The sequence below is a fragment of the Salvia splendens genome, chromosome 22 (genome assembly GCF_004379255.2).
Source record: "Salvia splendens isolate huo1 chromosome 22, SspV2, whole genome shotgun sequence".
Classification (NCBI taxonomy): Eukaryota; Viridiplantae; Streptophyta; class Magnoliopsida; order Lamiales; family Lamiaceae; genus Salvia; species Salvia splendens.
In genome coordinates, this window is record NC_056053.1 from 22,689,931 (window position 1) to 22,711,328 (window position 21,398).

The 21,398-nt window shown below is 36.5% G+C and overlaps 3 protein-coding genes across 3 annotated transcripts; all 3 read left to right on the plus strand.

The window, feature by feature from the left end:
• Positions 1-7,402: 7,402 nt before the first annotated feature.
• On the plus strand, positions 7,403-12,144 carry LOC121787142 (5-methyltetrahydropteroyltriglutamate--homocysteine methyltransferase-like). The gene is made up of 12 exons (XM_042185790.1): positions 7,403-7,555; positions 8,166-8,519; positions 8,609-8,696; positions 9,210-9,337; positions 9,433-9,824; positions 9,908-10,071; positions 10,240-10,320; positions 10,418-10,584; positions 10,671-10,776; positions 10,897-11,147; positions 11,242-11,443; positions 11,523-12,144. The coding sequence occupies exons 2-12, from the start codon at positions 8,170-8,172 to the stop codon at positions 11,889-11,891; spliced, it is 2,298 nt and encodes a 765-aa protein (XP_042041724.1). The 5' UTR covers positions 7,403-7,555; positions 8,166-8,169; the 3' UTR covers positions 11,892-12,144.
• Positions 12,145-13,657: 1,513 nt separating this feature from the next.
• Positions 13,658-18,214, plus strand: LOC121785906 (5-methyltetrahydropteroyltriglutamate--homocysteine methyltransferase-like). Its single transcript, XM_042184386.1, has 12 exons — positions 13,658-13,816; positions 14,660-15,014; positions 15,110-15,197; positions 15,312-15,439; positions 15,535-15,926; positions 15,999-16,162; positions 16,321-16,401; positions 16,495-16,661; positions 16,746-16,851; positions 16,989-17,239; positions 17,324-17,525; positions 17,606-18,214. Exons 2-12 carry the CDS (start codon positions 14,665-14,667, stop codon positions 17,969-17,971), a joined length of 2,295 nt encoding a protein of 764 aa, XP_042040320.1. The 5' UTR covers positions 13,658-13,816; positions 14,660-14,664; the 3' UTR covers positions 17,972-18,214.
• A 414-nt stretch (positions 18,215-18,628) lies between these two features.
• On the plus strand, positions 18,629-19,652 carry LOC121785910 (RNA-binding protein PNO1-like). The gene has a single exon (XM_042184392.1). It carries the CDS (start codon positions 18,708-18,710, stop codon positions 19,404-19,406), a length of 699 nt encoding a protein of 232 aa, XP_042040326.1. The 5' UTR covers positions 18,629-18,707; the 3' UTR covers positions 19,407-19,652.
• Positions 19,653-21,398: the final 1,746 nt, after the last annotated feature.

Genomic DNA, 21,398 nt, shown 5'->3' on the forward strand with positions numbered 1-21,398 from the left:
CTTCCGACCCTTCAACCCTTCTGCCGGTTCAACCCGCCGGTTCCGGTTCATGAACCGGCGGGCCCGAACCGGCGGTTAACCGCCGGGCCGGGTCGGTTTGTGCATGCCTAAGTGGTCCGCGTAGGCAATGGCAAATAACCACCAACTTTCACCAGATAATTTTACTCTGTCGAAATTACCCCTACAAGATACAACTAATTTACTACTATACCCCCAGTGGATCTGTCCGGCGCGTGTCCACGACGCTCCCCACCCCTCTTGACTAGGATTCCGTCCAAGTGCAACGGATAATTATGGCAAATGATTTTAATTACTTTTTCCATTTATAATAGTAGTAGACATTTATTAATTATCACTAATTAGCACTTCAAATAAAACTATATCTTCACTTACAAATAATAATACACCAATCGCATTGTTTCTCTATATAACTATATTCCATTCTTTTCGTAAATGTATGATGTTTATCGAGTATTTACATTGAACAATGTGGAGTATTTAAGTTGCATTTTATACTTTATTTTCAAATGTCAAAAGAGAACACTAAAGCATAAAATGCAACTTAAATGATAAAACATTGTAAGACTAATTAAATAAATAAACAATAATGCAGATGTATATGTAAATGGTGGATATGAAATGAAATAGATTAAATCAATAAATTTAAGATTAAAGCAATTTGGGTTAGAAAGAGCATGCATATATCCATCTTATAAATCTAGACAAGTTTGGGTGATTATATTAATATATAGCAATCTGTTGTTTAGTAGTAGCATCATTCTGTACTATATAATATTCAAAGGTGGTGTTCGGTTTCCTAAATAAAATAATACCAAGATATAATCTAGAATTGAGTTGCGAGATTATTTTAGTCATAAGTGGTAAGCTACGACTAATTATCCCATGATTATCCATCTAGGATTGAGTTATCTCATGAACCAAACACACTACATATTTAATCCGATATACAATCTTACAAACCGAACACCCCAAAAGTATAAAAAGACAATACGTCTATAATACTATTCCTAGTTAAAATTTTTGTATTGATTTTACACTCCTGAAGTCATGATCTGCCCAATACCTTTGTTACAAATTAGTAAAATAAAGATTCCTGAATAGGATTAAAATCAATGAAATGTCCCACTAACCGACCAAAACACCAATATAATCATCATTAAATAAATCTTAAAATATACTCCATGGGATCCTTAAGTTGTGCCATGTGAGGGTCACGTGCACTAGATCCGGATAAAGTCTCTAGCAACAAGAGCATTTAAATTTATTACAAGCATTTAAATTTAACAATTTCAGCTTGTAAATAATAAGTAATTCGTTGGTTTTGCCCGTCGTTAAATCGTTTTTTTAAATGTCACCCCGTTTAAGCAAACCTCTTAAATAGTCATTGTAGTATACTATATATTTTTGAGAATAAAATGTCACGCGGAATTTTTTTTCAAGGATCAATATTAATGAAAAATAGGCATCTAATGTGTAATCTGCAATATTACTATTGGATTATTCAATTTTGTCACATTTTTTAAGACGTTTCCTCAAATGATGGAAATGGAAGCAAATAGTATTATAGATGCAAATAAATTTCTTGATCGATTTTCATTGTAACAATAATGTGTTTGAGTATTATAAATCGTTGTGTGGTCAAAACTTAAAAAATCTCGCCGATACACGGAGAACCCTCCGTTTTACCTCTGAAATACTTGGAACCAACGCACCTTGCCTAAAATGTATGATAAAATGGGTTGACTAATTAACACACTAATAAAAAAACTAATTGAGAATTGGGTTATGAATGTCATTCAAAATTTATGGAGATTTTGACTAGAATTTAGAGGGATACATGTGTACATATATTTCATTGGTGTACATACATTTCATTTAAAATTAACTAGTAATGTGTTTAGCTAATTAAACATTGGTGAGATTTGCATGATAGCGATTGGCATAGCGGCGATCACGTTCTGTCTACGCTGATCATGTGGCATCATTTAAACGAGGGTCCACCGTAACTACAGTGCCACCGACTACCGACAAGATCTGTGTTCTTATTTTATTTTTATTTTATTGCAATTTGTGTGTTGCTATTTCTATTTCTCCTTTTAGTATTAGACGGTATGATTTTATTCTAGTACTACTGTATTATTATTAGCATACTAGTCTTAACACCAGTGCTATGCACGGGCCAAACGATTTTCGAATAATGATCTTGAATAAGAAGGAATAAATTAAAAAAAGAGAATAACATTGGTGTTTATGATAAAAATTGTGATAATAAAATATGTATAAATAGCATTATAACAATTAATAATATTACAAGGAATAAAAAAAGGAAAACGTACTCCTTCTAACTGGTACTGTTACCACCCGTGCTATGCACGAGACAAAAGATTTTCAAATACTGACGATGTATTAATAACTACATATATTAAAATAAAAAATATAGAGAAAATAATATATAAATATTTTTACGGATGAGATTATCAATGTATATAAAAAATATCCATATCATTATTAAGAACAAAAAAAAATGTACTTTCCTCAAGATATGGTAAATGAACCATCTCATATTCGGCATACAATTTTATACAATTTGAATGAATAGTATGAGTGTAGCAATATTAAATAAAAGAAACAACAAAATAGGAGATGATTGGATGAAATATAATAAGATGTACAAATAAAGTAAAATATAAAACAGAATCCAAAAGAAGAAAAAAGCAAATAATTTGAACGATAAAAGAGTTCATGATTTCGTTTAATTAACAAAACATAGTTATTCATAACTGCAAACAAAAAAAACTTACAAAAACAACAACAACTCAGCAATTCATAAAATTTGAAAAATTTATAATGTATAATTGTTTATAAATAAAGAGGAACAAACATACTTAAATATAACTATAAAAAATAACATGACAAAAGATAAAATAGCCCAATATAGTTAACATACATGGCCCAATAATTCTTAAAAATAGATCCCTAAAATAGGATGATCATAGTTTACAATTATCTCAATATAGTTAACAATTCTTAAAAATAGAACCCAAATGAGTTCAAAAATATTATCTGAAATTTACATACAATGTTGATCCAATAATAGTTCCACAATATCCCACAGAGTTCAATTAAATTACTAAAAGAAACTCACACAAAAAATAATAAGAAAGTCCAATATCTTATATTCTCTGAAATGGCCCGATCAAAATTGTCTCTCACATTTGAAAAGCCCAACATCAAACATATTACAAAACTAACCGATTTTATCGTCTAGAGCCTTTGTCCTAGCGGCAAGGAGCTTAGACATTATTGCATGAGGTGCCGAGTTTGAGCCCTCTTGACATCAGTTGTAATTTCTCCTATCTATAGTATAGGAGTTTATTTGAAATTTCCTCCCTTATATATGAGTTATTTAAAAAAAAAAAACCGATTTTATCCAAAATAGTGCACTTAACATTAACTAATTACAAATTATCAGATTAATTAAACAACTTTATGATCTAATAACATATTTTAAGAATATATATGTATATATAGGGTCCTGTTAGGTTGAGATTATTTAGCTAAATTGAGAAATGAGATGCAATATCAGCCACTAATTCACAAGATTAACTAAATGTCAACAACTATCACATTATGTCAACACGGGGGTATAAGTGTCATTTCATTTCAATAGCCAGAATATCAAATGTCAACAGCTCGTATTAAAATGTCAACAACTAAAAAATAACACTTACAATTCACATTTGAATACCGAGAATATCAAATGTCAACAACTCGTATTAAAATGTCAACAACTAAAAAATAACACTTATAATTCACATTTGAATCTCGAGAATATCAAATGTCAACAACTCGTATTAAAATGTCAACAACTAAAAAATAACACTTACAATTCACGTATCAATACCGAGAATATCAAATGTCAACAACTCGTATTAAAATGTCAACAACTAAAAAACAACACTTACAATTCACATTTGAATACCGAGAATATCAAATGTCAACAACTCGTATTAAAATGTCAACAACTAAAAAATAACACTTACAATTCACATTTGAATCTCGAGAATATCAAATGTTACTTATTAGAATATACTTATTAGAATGATGTGAAGTTTACAAAATTTTACTGTATTATTTTTCCATTAATAACATTATAATAATCAAGATCAGATTTTTCCATTCCCATAAACTACATTTTCATCATACTGCAATTACAATCTTACAGAAAATAATCTGCATTCCTCTAAACTGAGAAGAAAAAAGAAGTAGAAAATCAGACATCTCATTGAGTTACCAGCAATCCGCCATTAAAAGTCTGACCTCAAGGATGTATTAATCAGGCTATTAAAAAAAGGATTCAATGCAACTACGTTTCGCCAGATCCTTAAAACATGGGAAATGAAATTTAAAACTATTCCACCATAGCAAAAATAAAAATCGAAGATCAATTTGGGGATTGTTCAAACCCTAGTTTTGTGCAGCAGCGGCGCGAAGCCGTAGGAGGACGACGATTCTTTGCAGGACAAGTTGTCGGAGCTGACCTCGGCGACAATGTTGATGAAATCATCGAGGCTGAGGCCGCGGAAGCGCTCCTCGTCGTCGTCGAGGAGGCGGAGGATTTGGTAGAAGAAAGCGGGTTCGCAGAGGAGAACAAGGCCGCCGGTGGTTTGGAAGCCGAATTCCTCCTCCGCCTGGTCGAGGAGGGCGACGATCCAGACGGTGGTATCGTGGCGGAGGGCGGCGGAGGAGACGGCGAGCGGCGAGGCCGCGGCGGAGAAGACGGTGGGAGAGGTGGTGAAGGGCGGTGGATTTAGCGACGCCAAATTGGAAGAACCCTCCTAATTAGAGTACAAAATTACCACTATGCCCTTTTATAATTAATTAATCTAAAAATATTTTTTATGTGGCAAAATCTGGACCACTCATTTTTATAAAATGAGTGGCTGAGATTGCATCTCATTTCTCAATTAGCCTAAAAAATCTCAATTGATCATGGACCTATATATATATATATATGTATATATATATATATATATATATATATATATATATATATATATATATATATATATATATATATATATATATATATATACTTTCTTCTGCATTTTCACACGCCGCTTAAGTGACGAAAACCCTAGATCTGCTCCACTGGTCGCCGATTCCACACCAAACCGGAGAAAAAGTAGCCATAGACTGCGACTACGACCACACCCACCAAAATCGGCGACGCGTTATCTTCTAATCGGTTCTGCCATGGCAAAATCAGGGCCAACGCACAAAACTCACACACTCCAGCGACAACGGAAGCGTTTCACACGATGGTGAAATCATATTTTCAGCCAACCAAAGAATGAAGCAATTTTAGGTCAAATTGAAACATTTCATAAATTTGAAAAAATATCACAAATTGTCAATATTTATCATGTTTTTAATTATTTCACTAATTAATTTACATGTACGGAGCAAAAATGGATTGCTATCGACGATTCAAGGTAAAGAGGATAAACAAACAGCTTCTCAAAATTTGGCTGTGAGCCTACAACAGATCCAACAACATATCACAAAGGAGGTCGAAAACCTACAAAAATTAGGGCGAAATGTTCTGGTCGAAGATTGGAAATTTTAATTCGCTCCAAATTCGCAGAAAATTCAATGGATCTACAGACCTAAAAGGTAAAATGTCTTCACAAACTTACTGTAAAAAGCCTTACGGTTTATAGAGATATTGCTTATAAACACTTTTCTAAATGTATTTGGATGTATTATTCTTGACATAAACTGTGCAAATTTGAGTATTTAGAATGTGTTTCAAACACAGTTAGAGAATTTTTATTCTATACTAACCAACTTCATTTAATATTACAGAAACAGATAAAAAACATCCTTATGAATAGAATATCACCAACAATGAAAGCAATAATCAAGCAAAAAAACTTCAAAACCTAATAATATAAGTGAGCTTAATTTTTTAAATTAATGCTCGAAAATTAATGATCACATGTACTGCAAAATGTAATCTGTTGCACACTTAAACACCCTTTAAGCTTTGTAGATTTCTTTAATTTCTTCATAGAGGAAAAATATTTGAATCAAACTATCTCAAAAATGGAAAATAGATAGCTAAAATAGAGATTTACTGGATATAGTAGATTTTGCTTCTGAATAAACACAATTATATACTAGAATAAAATAAACCACCCTAAAATAAACAACCCACAAATTAGAACAAGAACTTAATGATAAAATATCAATTAATTTCAGTTAGTATGAATGAACCGTGATAAAAACCTATTAATATTTTTTATTTGATTTTTATTTAGGAGATATTAATTATTTAAAATAAAAATGAATCAACTATTTTGATTTCAATTTATTTTAAACAACTTAAAAACAAAACAAGTAATCTCGATTCTCATGCATCTGTGTACTACAAAAGTGAAAAATACTATATACTACAATTAATGCAATTGATATCAGTTCGTAAGAATTCCTAAAACGCTTCTACCCATCTGGCATTTGATTTAAACAGCATGCCATTTTTTGCCAAATATGTTTCAATGGTGTGTGATATTAGTACTATTGTAACTAATAGTCATTCAAAATATTTTACACCTTGCATTTTGAAATTTTAAAATAATGTAGAGTATGATTTTTAATTTATATTTTTACAATTCTTTTACATTTTGAGGCTTTATAACTATTATACGCAATGTGTATTGTAGGTAAGAGAAGATTGGTAAATTGGTAGTGTATCTCGGTATTTGGTACCTCCTCTGTCCCTAAAAATTTATCATTTGTTTTTATTTTTGTTCGTCCCTAAAATTTTGTCACATTTCACTGTTATCATTTTTTTTGTAATAGACACACATTCCACTAATTAATTTCTACTCATTTTTATTATAAAATTAATATATAAAAGTAAGATCTACGTACTATTAAATTTTAACATTTTTTATTAATTTTCTTAAAATTCATGTCGGATCAAATGATGATAAATTATTACTGGACGAAGGAAGGAAGTAAAAATAGGTATGCAATCTAGATGCCATAAAATAGTGTTTCATTTAATTATAAACAAATATGGCGTAGATTGTATACTGAGAAATTAATTTTAATTTGATTTTCAGTTATTAATGTATGAGTTTCATTTAATCTAGATACCACACGTTAGTTTTAGTCAAATTATAAGGATTAAAATATTGCGTTAGAAACAAATATCTGCAAATTAGTCTACGGGAGTTGGTGAGCGCACCAACCGCCGCGTGTGCACACGCTCTCCAAACCGCGCGTATCGTCAAATTGTCACTGAAATCAACCTATGGGCTATGGTAACTGTATCGGCATTAACCCGTCGACAGATTTTCACTTTCGGAGATCTACCCCCCGCCACCACCACCCCACCTACCCCGCCACATCATTCCCCCTATAAATAAGCCCACTCATCATTCGTCTCAGCTCGCGTCTTGCCCTTCTCTCTCTATCTATACCTACTTCTCTCTCTACCGGAATCCGGTCTCCTTTCCCTTTAAGGGTACGTTCTTCCGTCAGTCCTGCTGTCCCGCCGTTGATTTATGCTCTCAATTTGCATAAATCTCGGTTGAATAAGATCTATGTGTTGCTACTTAATCAAATCTACTTATTAATTAATCAAACTAAGAATTAAGGTTTTGGAAGTGAACTTAATTAACTTCGAGACTAGTTCAACTAGATCTGTTAGTAAAACTCTGAATCTGGAGATGTTACTCTCCTGAAATCGTGAATTAATGTGTGGTTGTTATCAATTTGGATAAATAATACGGCGAAAATGCTAGATCTGAATTTCGGAAATCTTCTCTGATTAGATCTGCGATGAAGGCGCTGTTTAGTATCTTCACTGCAGTTAAATCTGTCCACATCGTGTCTCACTTCCGTTTTATGCACATGTATTGTGTTACTATCGTTAGATCTGTGATTATTTGTGTTTCGAAGCTATGGATCTGCGTCTATGTCAACTTGATCTGATGATGCTTGATGTATTTATCTCATGTGTATGAAGTCGATGTCGATTTTCGAATTAAATTGCCCGATTCCTATTTGTGCACGGTGATTATTTGTTTTATTGCTTTATGTGGATTAATGAATTGAATTTTTTAAATCGACAGAAAAATGGCTTCCCACATCGTTGGATATCCCCGCATGGGCCCCAAGAGAGAGCTGAAGTTCGCTCTCGAATCGTTCTGGGATGGCAAGAGCAGCGCCGAGGATTTGGAGAAGGTGGCGGCTGATCTCAGAGCTTCCATCTGGAAGCAGATGTCTGATGCTGGCATCAAGTACATTCCCAGCAACACGTTCTCGTACTACGATCAGGTGCTCGACACCACTGCCATGCTCGGCGCCGTTCCCCCGAGATACAACTGGACCGGTGGCGAGATCGGTTTCTCCACATACTTCTCCATGGCCAGAGGCAATGCTTCTCTTCCTGCTATGGAGATGACCAAGTGGTTCGACACCAACTAGTAAGTGATGGATTGATTTTTTTGAACGTAACTTTCTTGCACATTTGATGTTTATTTATCTAATGGGATGTTTGTTTCTGTCTGTGCAGCCATTTCATTGTCCCTGAGTTGGGACCTGATGTGAAATTTAGCTATGGTTCCCACAAAGCTGTGAATGAGTACAAAGAGGCCAAAGCTGTAAGAGCTCCATTTATCTCTTGTATTTCCATATAATGTAGTACAGAGGATTGATTATATCTATTTGATAGTGTGTTAGTCTACTAATTATGAGTCCTAATATTGTTCCATAGTAAAATACATTCGAACCTTTTATTGCATGTAGTTATCTGGTATGCTCTGTTTTGAATTGAATATGTGAATAGAAGAATTAGTACTATACAATCTGATGTGTAACTCAAATGCCTCTACTGTAGTCTAAATGTTGTATTTTATTTAAAGATCCAATCTTAAGTTAGTTTTTTTACCTGATGATGAGTTTCCTGCTCTCTCATGCAACTATATGTTGTACTTTATTTAAAGATCCAATGTCTCTTTTGCTGCCAATAAGTTTGTAAGTAATTTTTTTTCCTGCTCTCTCATGCGACTATATGTTGTATTTTATTTAAAGATCCAATCTTAAATGTCTCTTTCGCTGCCTATAAGTTTGTAATAGTATTTTATACCTGGTGAGTTTTCTGCTCTCTCATGCAGCTCGGTGTTGATACCGTCCCTGTTCTTGTTGGACCAGTATCATACCTTTTGCTCTCCAAACCTGCTAAGGGAGTTGAGAAAACTTTCCCACTTCTTTCTCTTCTTGACAAGATTCTTCCAATCTACAAGTAAGAAATGAGAATAAATAACAACCAGTACTATTACCATTTGCCATTTGTATTATGATTACCTTCCGCTATTTAATCTTATGAAATGCTGGCAGGGAAGTTATTGCTGATTTGAAGGCAGCGGGTGCTTCATGGATCCAATTCGATGAGCCTACATTGGTTAAGGATCTCGAGTCACACCAGCTGGAAGCCTTCACCAAGGCTTATGCCGAGCTTGAATCAACCTTGTCTGGCGTCAACACCATCGTCGAAACCTATTTCGCTGATGTCCCTGCTGCTGCATACAAGACCCTCACCTCCTTGAGCTGCGTATCTGGCTTTGGATTTGATTTGGTCCGTGGAGCCCAAACACTCGAATTGATCAAGGGTGGTTTTCCAGCTGGAAAATACCTATTCGCCGGTGTTGTAGATGGAAGGAACATCTGGGCTAATGATCTAGCCGCATCTCTCACTGAGCTGAGTTCTCTTGAAGGAATCGTTGGAAAGGGTATTTTATCGAGACCTGTTTATTGCAAGATTCACGTAATACTTTTATGATGTCCCATTGTATTTTCTTTTTTCTACCTGCAGACAAGCTTGTTGTGTCCACATCCTGCTCGCTTCTCCACACTGCTGTGGATTTGTCCAATGAGACTAAGCTGGACCAGGAAATCAAGTCTTGGCTTGCATTTGCTGCTCAGAAGATCGTGGAAGTGAATGCACTTGCAAAGGCATTGTCCGGCGAGAAGGATGAGGTATATTTCTTTCCTAAACATCATTTGAATTTGCATTGAGAAGACAGACTTGCAGTTTATATCAAACTGTGCTTGTTATTGTTAGGACTTGTATAGTATATATATTGCACTTTTATTATAACAGTTGTTCTAGTATTGTTGCTCATTTGTTTATTTTGATATTTCCAGGCCGTCTTTTCTGCCAACGCTGCTGCCCATGCCTCTAGGAAATCCTCCCCGAGGGTGAACAATGAAGCAGTGCAAAAGGCTGTATGTGAATTTTTGTTTTGTGAATTTGACTTTTTTTTTGTGTCTTGCTGCTTAACTAATGTGAGCTGACTGTTTTCTCTCTGATTTATTCATCTAGGCTGCTGCACTAAGAGGTTCTGACCATCGCCGCGCTACAAACGTTAGTGCCAGACTTGACGCTCAGCAGAAGAAGCTCAACCTTCCGATCCTCCCAACCACCACTATTGGTTCCTTCCCACAGACAGTGGAGCTAAGAAGAGTGCGCCGTGAATACAAGGCCAAGAAGTGAGTGTCGTTTGCTTAAATTGCTTTTACAATCTATTAATTTGTTGAACTCCATTTCTAAAAATCTTCATTTTTTTTTGTTTTAGGATCTCCGAGGAGGAATATGTGAAGGCCATCAAGGAGGAGATCAGCAAGGTTGTCAAGCTTCAGGAGGAGCTTGACATCGACGTTCTTGTTCACGGAGAGCCAGAGGTGATAATTTAAAAGCCATTTTCTTAAGAGTTACATTAGTGAGTATAGAGTTAAGACGTATTGCTACTGAGTTGTTTGGTTCTAACATTATCTTGTACCTTTTGGTTGTCTAATTACCAGAGGAACGACATGGTGGAGTACTTTGGGGAGCAACTTTCGGGTTTTGCCTTCACGGCGAATGGCTGGGTCCAGTCATACGGATCTAGATGTGTCAAGCCACCAATTATCTACGGTGATGTCAGCCGCCCCAACCCCATGACCGTCTTTTGGTCCACTGCTGCCCAGAGCATGACCAAGCGCCCGATGAAGGGTATGCTCACCGGGCCAGTCACCATCCTCAATTGGTCTTTCGTGAGAAACGACCAGCCTAGGTAATGTTTTTAATGCATAAAGGATTTATGTTCTCTCTTTTGGTTCTCTCTGTTATATACTACTACTAAACACACCTTTTGTCTTGGTTCTCAGATTCGAAACCTGTTACCAAATTGCTCTGGCAATCAAGGAAGAAGTGGAGGACCTTGAGAAGGCCGGTATCACCGTGATCCAGATCGACGAGGCTGCATTGAGGGAAGGGCTGCCTCTCCGCAAATCCGAGCACGGTTTCTACTTGGACTGGGCTGTCCACTCCTTCAGAATCACCAATGTCGGTGTTCAAGATACCACCCAGGTCTGTCTCGTCACTCGACCCTCTACACACAACATTTCTTCCAACGATTCACTAATCTGTTTGCTATATCATTTGACAGATCCATACCCACATGTGCTACTCGAACTTCAATGACATCATTCACTCCATCATCAACATGGATGCCGATGTCATCACAATCGAGAACTCGCGCTCAGATGAGAAGCTGCTCTCTGTATTCCGTGAGGGAGTGAAGTATGGAGCTGGAATTGGGCCGGGTGTGTATGACATCCACTCTCCACGTATCCCATCGACAGAGGAGATTGCTGACAGAATCAACAAGATGCTTGCCGTCCTCGAGACCAACATCCTGTGGGTGAACCCCGACTGTGGTCTCAAGACCCGCAAGTACGGAGAGGTCAAGCCCGCCCTCGAGCATATGGTTGCGGCTGCCAAGCTCCTCCGAAAGAACCTTGCCAGTGCCAAATAAGCTCTCTCCGATTCCCGCCTCATGAGTTTATGAAAATTATTTTCTATTCAATTTTATAACTGTGGTTCAAGAAAGATGTAGGGTGCCCGCGGGGCGTTTTGTTTTGGGTTTGCTTTTACTATTTCTTTAATGGATGTTTCAAATATTACTGTCTTTTATTTGGAAGATTGCGATCGCCTTGTGACAGCAGCTTCCAAATAAATGTATTTCTATCAGGTTGTTCTTTGGAAATTCTAGGGAATTATTGTTTCCAGATTTTGTGTCGTTTCACTTTTTGCATACACAATATTTTCAATGCATATTATGGTATGATTAGATGCCATGATTTTTTTTAAAAAATTTTATTCATGGAATAATGGATTTTAAATGATGTAGTATCTCAGTTTTTACACTTATACAGTCCAAACTTTTCATTCAATCGATATCCTTCTGGTTCAAAAAAGGCCAGTACTCCACTATGCCTAAATTACAGTTTTAATTATCTGTTACTACTATATTCCATAAAGTTTAGTAGATCAACATAATAACTATAAATAAATTATTAGTACAAGTTCTATAATAATGAAACAGATTTTATGAATGTAGACCCAGGTTTGAGTATGTGACAGTTTTCAATTGAAAATACATGATGAATTTGTATCTTAAATGAATTATTGCCATGAATTACAAATTTGGACTAAACAGGCATAAAATTTAGTACGGAGTATTAGATTTTTATAATGTCACGTGAGACTGTAAATGGACGAGGTGATAGGAATTTGTTAATGTATAATAATAATATTAATACATTACTAGTATTCTATTGACTAATCTAATAAGGAGTACTTTATCCTAGTCAAAGTGAGAATGTATCTATCATAATAAAAGTGGGAAATGATATGCTATGGTATTTTATATGAGCACGAATGCATGTTTACCATCATTTATTTATTCAAATGTATAAAAAATTTTAAATGTATAAAAATTAAAATAGATGATAAAACAAAATAAATAGCTCTAAGTACAATAAGAGGTGATTATTACTGATGATCAACTAAAATACGTAGTACTCCATGTAAAAGAATACTTCTATTTTAAAATTTGGTATACCTAAAATATCATTTTCCCTCGCTTGGCTTTCACCTTTCACCCACCAAACATGCTACCTTTGCTGTTTTCTCTGAAATTCCTGTTTATTAGCTTGTGCTTTTATTTCTGTCTTTTTCTTTATGAATACTTTTTCCTTTGGTTATCCCTCAAATATTTTTTAATCACGCCCGCTCGACTCTAGTATTTGTGGTATTTACTTTCAGGAAAATTTTGGTTTTATTAATTTTAATAAAATTTTAATCACTCTAGTCAAATTTATCGTTTTTTTAATCTAAATGATTGAAACTTAAAATATTTAAACTTTCAAAGCAAATGAATAAAGACATAAAAGTTATAGTGGATACATAAATTGACAACAAAATGTAAGTCAACGATGAAATTTGATCAAACAATACGGAGAAAAAAAATAGTACTTCCTCCAACACATTGAAAATTGTCCACTATTTTTTTAGTTTGTACTAACTAAAATAGAAAATGAAAATACCTTTATTTCTATTTTATTTTTTCTTTAACTTTACCTTTTCCACTTAATATATAAAATAAAATTGTATAAAATTTCTTGGGGTCATCCATGCAATAAACAAAAGATACAAAAAAATAAATCTATAGAAATTAGTAGAAAGTAAAGTGAAAACTTCAAAGAAGAATTATAAAAAAAGTCGGCCTCCGCATCATTATCGGGAGTGGGTAAATCACAGCAACACCAACTCTCTTCAGTTTAAGCCACCATCTCCTACTACCATAAATAAGCTCGTTCATCCTTCTCCTTAGCTCGTGCCTCGCTTCTCTCTCTCTCTCTACCAGAAACAGATATCTACGTTCCGCCTCTCTCTTCGGTAAGCTTTCCACGCTTCAATTCTGTGTGTGCCGTTCATTTTACGCTGATCATTACATAAATTCTCGTTTTTGTTTAAAATACTTCTTTTACATCCATTCATTTTTATCTATTACAATTTAATTTGGATTTTCTGTTTGTTTCGATTCGATCTATTCGTGATCGTCTGATTTCCGACGTGGTTCCTTGATCCGGTGAGATTTTTTCGTGTTTGATTGTGATATTTATTTTGCTCTGTTTTTTTAGTGATGAGCATCACCGCTGCATGCTCTTTGTCGTTTTATGTATTTCGATTTGTTGCGAATGTGATGGCGTATCATTTTGAAAACGAGCTGAGGTTGGGTGGGAGAGAGGTGAATCAGTTGTGATCTTAATTTAGAAGTGAAGTATTTTCCATTTGGATCTGGATGTGAAATAAATTTTTCTGCAGAGTTTTTGAATCCTGTTTTGTCGTTTCACGATTTGGTTTTGGATCTGGAATTATTTATGCTGAAGCTCTTCTATCTGTGATGCTTTTAATCTAATCATATCTTGTGATGTTATTGTTGTGAAACATGCATATTCCTCTTTTGATCTGCTGAGTTTTAATATGGCAATCACGGAAATTATCATGCATGATCACGAATTCATATTCTTTGATTGCGATCATTAAAATACAGATCAGTTGCATGTGAGTAATGTGGCAAATGAAGGTTCAATACTACTTCATTTATAACTTCTATCTCATTTTACCTTATATGAATGAAGATACTGAACAATTTAAACCTTACTGGATGTTATTTAGAGAGGTCGTGTTCTCTCTTGTGCGTTTATGTGATTCGACTGATTGAGTTTGGTATTCCAGAAAAAATGGCATCCCATATTGTTGGTTACCCTCGTATGGGCCCCAAGAGAGAGCTGAAGTTCGCTCTAGAATCGTTCTGGGATGGCAAGAGCAGCGCCGAGGATTTGGAAAAAGTGGCAGCTGGTCTCCGATCATCTATTTGGAAGCAGATGTCTGATGTTGGGATCAAGTACATCCCCAGCAACACATTCTCATACTATGACCAGGTGCTTGACACAACTGCGATGCTTGGTGCTGTTCCCCCGAGATACAACTGGACTGGTGGTGAGATTGGTTTCTCCACTTTCTTCTCCATGGCCAGAGGAAATGCCTCTGTTCCTGCTATGGAGATGACCAAGTGGTTTGATACCAACTAGTAAGTGAAGTGATGGATAATCTTCTCAGGAAAACTGAAGTTGCCTTGCACTTCTGATGTTTATATGCTAATTTTGTTTCTTTTTTTGTGCACAGCCACTTCATTGTCCCAGAATTGGGACCTGATGTGAATTTTTCTTATGCTTCCCACAAAGCTGTTAATGAATACAAAGAAGCTAAGGCGGTATGATCTCTATCAGTTCCCACAAAGCCGTCAATAATGAATATTGATATTAAGTTTAAGTTCATGATGGGGTTTGTTGCCATCTGATGATGCGTTTTCTATCCTATCATGCAGCAAGGTGTTGATACTGTTCCAGTTCTTGTTGGTCCTGTTTCATACTTGTTGCTTTCCAAACCTGCCAAGGATGTCGAGAAAACATTCCCTCTTCTTTCTCTTCTTGACAAAATTCTTCCAATCTACAAGTAAGAAAATGACAACCCAATGATTCTCATATCAAGATCCTCTCACCTGTTAGGTCATTTACGAATTTTGGAGTTGATGTGCAAAATCCTGGCAGGGAAGTTATTGCTGAGCTGAAGGCAGCCGGTGCATCTTGGATTCAGTTTGATGAGCCCACCTTAGTAATGGATCTCGAGTCTCACCAGTTGGAAGCATTCACAAAGGCATATGCTGACCTACAATCAGCTTTGTCCGGCGTCGATGTTCTAGTTGAGACTTATTTTGCTGACATTCCCGGGGCTGCATTTAAAACCCTTACCTCATTGAGTGGAGTTTCTGGTTTTGGCTTTGATTTGGTTCGTGGAACCCAGACCATCGATTTAATCAAGGGTGGTTTTCCATCTGGAAAATATCTCTTTGCTGGAGTTGTTGACGGAAGGAACATCTGGGCTAATGATCTGGATGCATCCCTCTCCACCCTACAGTCTCTTGAAAGCATAGTGGGAAAGGGTACGTTAGTGAACATTTTAACTTTTCTTTAAGGTGGTTATCTCTAATTTGATTGTTTTACTACTCATGCAGATAAACTTGTTGTGTCTACCTCATGCTCGCTTCTCCATACTGCGGTAGATCTGGTAAATGAGACTAAGTTGGACCAAGAAATTAAATCATGGCTCGCATTTGCAGCTCAAAAGGTTGTTGAAGTGAATGCTTTGGCAAAGGCGTTGACTGGCCAGAAGGATGAGGTATGTGATTCCTAAACCTCTAAAATTTAATGGAGAGGCATACTACAGTTTCATATACTATTTTTGTAAATACTAGATCATAAATCTTTTCGGATTATACACATTTATCTTGATATTAGTTTATATTAGTAGTACTTATGCTCATTTGGATCATGCAGGCATACTTTTCAGCCAATGCTACGGCTCAGGTATCTAGGAAATCCTCACCTAGGGTGAACAATGAAGCTGTCCAAAAGGCTGTAAGTGAATATTCATTATTTTCACTTTGATTTTTAGGCATCCTGCTGCTAAACTGTTTTGCTCTTGCCATTCTTCTTCTATTGTTCAACTAGGCTGCTGCACTGAAGGGTTCTGATCATCGCCGTGCTACAGATGTTACCTCCAGACTTGATGCTCAACAGAAGAAGCTCAACCTTCCAATCCTCCCAACCACCACTATAGGTTCCTTCCCACAGACAGTGGAGCTCAGAAGAGTGCGTCGTGAATACAAGGCCAAGAAGTAAGTCTTGTTTGCTTAGATTTTCCTTTCAAATCTCAAAATGCATTCAAATCCTTATGTAAAAGGTTCAAATTTTGTTTGTAGGATCTCCGAGGAGGACTATGATAAGGCCATCAAGGAGGAGATCAACAAGGTTGTCAAGCTTCAAGAAGAGCTTGACATTGATGTTCTTGTTCACGGAGAGCCAGAGGTGAGCCAAAATTCCAAAGCCATTTAGTGAGAAAGAATCGTTCTTAACATTCTACTTATGAGTATATTAGTTAGATACTGCTTAATAAAGTGTTTCTAATAACATTATCTTGTGTCCTTTGATTGTCTAAATACTAGAGAAACGATATGGTTGAGTACTTCGGAGAGCAACTATCTGGTTTTGCCTTCACAGCAAATGGCTGGGTGCAATCATATGGATCTCGGTGTGTGAAGCCACCGATCATATATGGTGATGTCAGTCGCCCTAACCCGATGACTGTCTACTGGTCCTCGGCTGCCCAGAGCATGACCAAGCGCCCAATGAAGGGAATGCTTACCGGCCCTGTTACCATTCTCAATTGGTCTTTCGTGAGAAACGACCAACCCAGGTAATGTTTCTCACTACCACATAGCGTATCTTAGGAGGGAAAGTGTTTTTACTTTTCCTGCTAACATTTTAGTTTTGTTCACAGATCCGAGACATGTTATCAGATTGCTTTAGCCATTAAGGATGAAGTCGAGGATCTTGAGAAGGCCGGTATCACTGTGATCCAAATAGATGAAGCTGCATTGAGAGAAGGGTTGCCTCTCCGCAAATCCGAGCATGCCTTCTACTTGGATTGGGCTGTACACTCCTTCAGAATCACCAATGTTGGTGTCCAAGATACCACCCAGGTTTGTGTCGTCTCGTCTCGACTCTATTGTCCTATGCACGACATTTCCTTCCACGTTACACTAATGTTTTTGATTGACAGATCCACACCCACATGTGCTACTCCAACTTCAACGACATCATCCAGTCCATCATCAACATGGACGCCGATGTGATCACTATTGAGAACTCACGTTCGGACGAGAAGCTGTTGTCAGTGTTCCGCGAGGGAGTTAAGTACGGAGCTGGGATCGGGCCAGGTGTGTACGACATCCACTCCCCGAGAATCCCATCCACAGATGAGATTGCGGACCGGATCAACAAGATGCTTGCTGTGCTTGAGAAAAACATCTTGTGGGTGAACCCCGACTGCGGTCTCAAGACTCGGAAATACGGAGAGGTGAAGCCGGCCCTCGAGAACATGGTGTCTGCTTGCAAGATTCTCCGAACCAAGCTTGGCAGTGCATAATGAAGGGGTTGAGAGGTTTGTTGTGAAATGTAAGTGTTGGCATGAAATAACATTGGTCCCATGTCATGAGAGATCATTCTTTGCTTTTGATTCTTTTTATTTTTCAAGTACTATATTTTAGTTTTGAGTGTGGGAAATTGAACGAAATTTGTGTTTTTTTTCGATCTCGGCATAACTTTTTTTTGTTTTTGTTTTGTTACGTGTGATTATGCAAAATCATCAATCAAAATATTTCATTTTTAATTTGCATTTCAAATTTGTTTGTGCTTCTAAAAGTTATTGAAAACAAAATGGTAAAGTGTATGTGTCATAAAAATATGTACTAGAATTTATGGAATTAGTAGAATATGAAAAAATAAAAAAGAATGGGCGTGGACAAAATTTTAGGAGACTATTAACCTTTGCAAATTAATGTGACTTGATAACATATTTTACACCAAATTTACTTGATGTTATTTAACGATGAAATATGATTTAAAACGAATGATGGGAATCATTAACTTACTCCAATTCATATCCATAACATTGTATGTACAAATGAAACAAAAGAAACATACTCCACAAAAAAAAAGGAAAATAGAAAAAACGTATTTAGATTGAATATTAAAAATAAAATAAAAGGACATATGACAAAGACAATTGCTCCTATATTTATATGCCAATCATAACCAAAGCAAAAACCCCTTGAAACAAAAACCCTAGCCGTCTTCGTTCTTCACATTCCCTCTCTCACAAAATGGAAAATCCGGCCGAAATCGCCACTGCCGCCTCTATTTCTCCCTCCGCCATGGACGTCGAAGCCGCAGCCGCTCCTCCACGGAAGCCGCAGGTCCTATTCGCACAGAAACCGAACTTCCGGCCGCTCAAGGCGCACGAAATCTCCGACGGCCAAATCCAGTTCCGCAAAATCTCCGTCCCGCCGCACCGCTACACTCCTCTCAAAAAAGCCTGGCTTGAGATCTACACCCCGATATACGACGAGATGAAGATCGACATCCGGATGAATCTCAAGGCGCGCAGAGTCGAGCTCAAGACCCGCACCGACACCCCCGACGTCAGCAACCTCCAGAAGTGCGCCGACTTCGTGCACGCCTTCATGCTCGGATTCGACGTTATCGACGCCGTGGCGCTGCTCCGAATGGACGAGCTCTACGTCGAATCGTTCGAGATCAAGGACGTGAAGACACTGAAAGGCGAGCACTTGTCTCGCGCGATCGGGCGATTGAGCGGAAAAGGGGGGAAAACGAAATTCGCGATTGAGAATTCGACAAGGACAAGGATTGTGATTGCGGATTCGAAGATTCATATGCTTGGATCGTTTGCGAACATCAAGGTCGCGAGGGATTCGCTTTGTAGCTTGATTTTGGGATCCCCTGCTGCGAAGGTTTATTCGAAGCTGAGAGCAGTCACGGCTCGCCTTGCTGAAAGGTTTTGATTGATTACTCTTCTTTTTTTGTTTGATTGAATTTTTGATTATACGAGTTATGAAAAGTGCTAAAACGCCCAATTTTGGGCATTTATCGATCCAAAATTTTGATCTTTGTCTCTTGTTTAGGTTCCTTATTGTATTTCTGTAATTTGCTTTTCCAGCAATTTTGTAAACTTTCTCTAAATTATAGTGGAATGACTCGTAGTTTGATTGACACCATATAATGATGAAATATATTACTGCATTTCGAAAGTTGATCAGTGAATGGGATTAGATTAATTTTTGTTGTATATAGTTCAATACATTCTACCAAGATTAAACTTTATACTACCAAAATATAGTTCTATATATTAATGTGAGGGAATTTTTTAAAAAGAAACCTGACTTTTTTTTTGGGATAAATAAAATAGTAGTAGAAAGTATGACATTTATATTGGGACAGAGAACATATAATTTCTATACATCTTATTGTATAGTGCTGATGTTCTAATAAGAAATAGGAGTATGATTATATTATCTTATATTCCCTCCAATTTTGAAAAATAAGAAGCATACTATAACCAAAGCATAGTAACAATGGATTGAAATTGTAGATTCACTACTAAATCCACCCCAAACAACGGTTCATCATCGTATCCTCACAACAACTCTGACAATCTCCATTTGATATGAACGCAGCAAACAACAACCGCCTCAAGCATACTATAACAACTTACCCTCACTTGGGTTTCTGGTGCTGTGAATTCTTGCATCATCCAATCAGTCCTAACAGTATTTCGATATGGCCCTGTGAAGTAGGCGAACGACCTGCACACCCCGATTCTTCGTCCATCATGCATGATATATTTAACAGCACCAGCAACCTTCTAATCTCCATCCCCTGCTCTCCTGTTCACCACATGAAGGGGTCTATTACTTCTCTTTCTCTTTGCGAAGTAATACCACACTCCGTCTCTCTACTTGCTCCATGTATTCCTGCACCATACACAGCAACACAAAACTGATACTACTACTTGTCTAAGCTATAAAAGTAAAAAAAAAAACTATCTAACTCTGAGTACAAATTATTAGAGGATTGGTTTCAATACCACTTTGCAATGTCATGTTCCTTGGATTATTTACGAGTGGTATTCAAGCTCTTATTTTTGCAACTTTAGCCGCGGCTTATATAGGTGAATCTATGGAGGGACATCATTGAAATAGTCTTTTTCGCTTAGTGCAAAGCAACGCATATATGGCTCAAGATGATTTACTTAAAGAATAGAAATATACAAATGTAAAAAATAGCGATATAAATAAGAAACAAGTGTATTTACACTAGAAAAAATAATCAATTTATAGCAGAAAAAGTAGAAATAAAACATAGTGCTAACTAATCAGTGCAGTTTCAGAAACAAAGACTACACTGATTCACAAGAAACACATAATCTTCGTTGATTAAAATTAAAATTTAAATAAAACAGTCATTGCTGGATAAAATTAGTGAAATATTACATGCAATTTGTTTAAAAACTGTCGCATTATCTACTTTTATTCAAGATATACGTTCAGTCATGAGATTTACTTTGATGATAATTCAGATCTGAAACTCCTCAAACGGAGTAGTACATGATTTCGATTAGAACAGAAAATTGAATCATGAAAAGCAATAATCAGGAAATAATACAGATAAAAAAGAAACTAGAGATTTACCAGAAAGAAAATCTGGACCGAAATCATAAAAATCAACCGTATGGATCATGTTGGTGCGAAACGCCTCCTCGCTGTTTTTCCTCGTCAGATACTCACGGATTATCTCCTCATCCGACGGGTTAAATCCGCGACGCGGAGGTAACTCGCCCATGGATCCAACATGATGAATCGGCGAATTTTCGATGATGATGAATGCTCGTAAAAATAAATTACGACACAGAGAATTTTACGTGGTTCGATTTACTGAGGTAAATCTACGTCCACGGGGAGAAACGGGGGCAGGTTTGTATTGCTTGATCTGCGAAT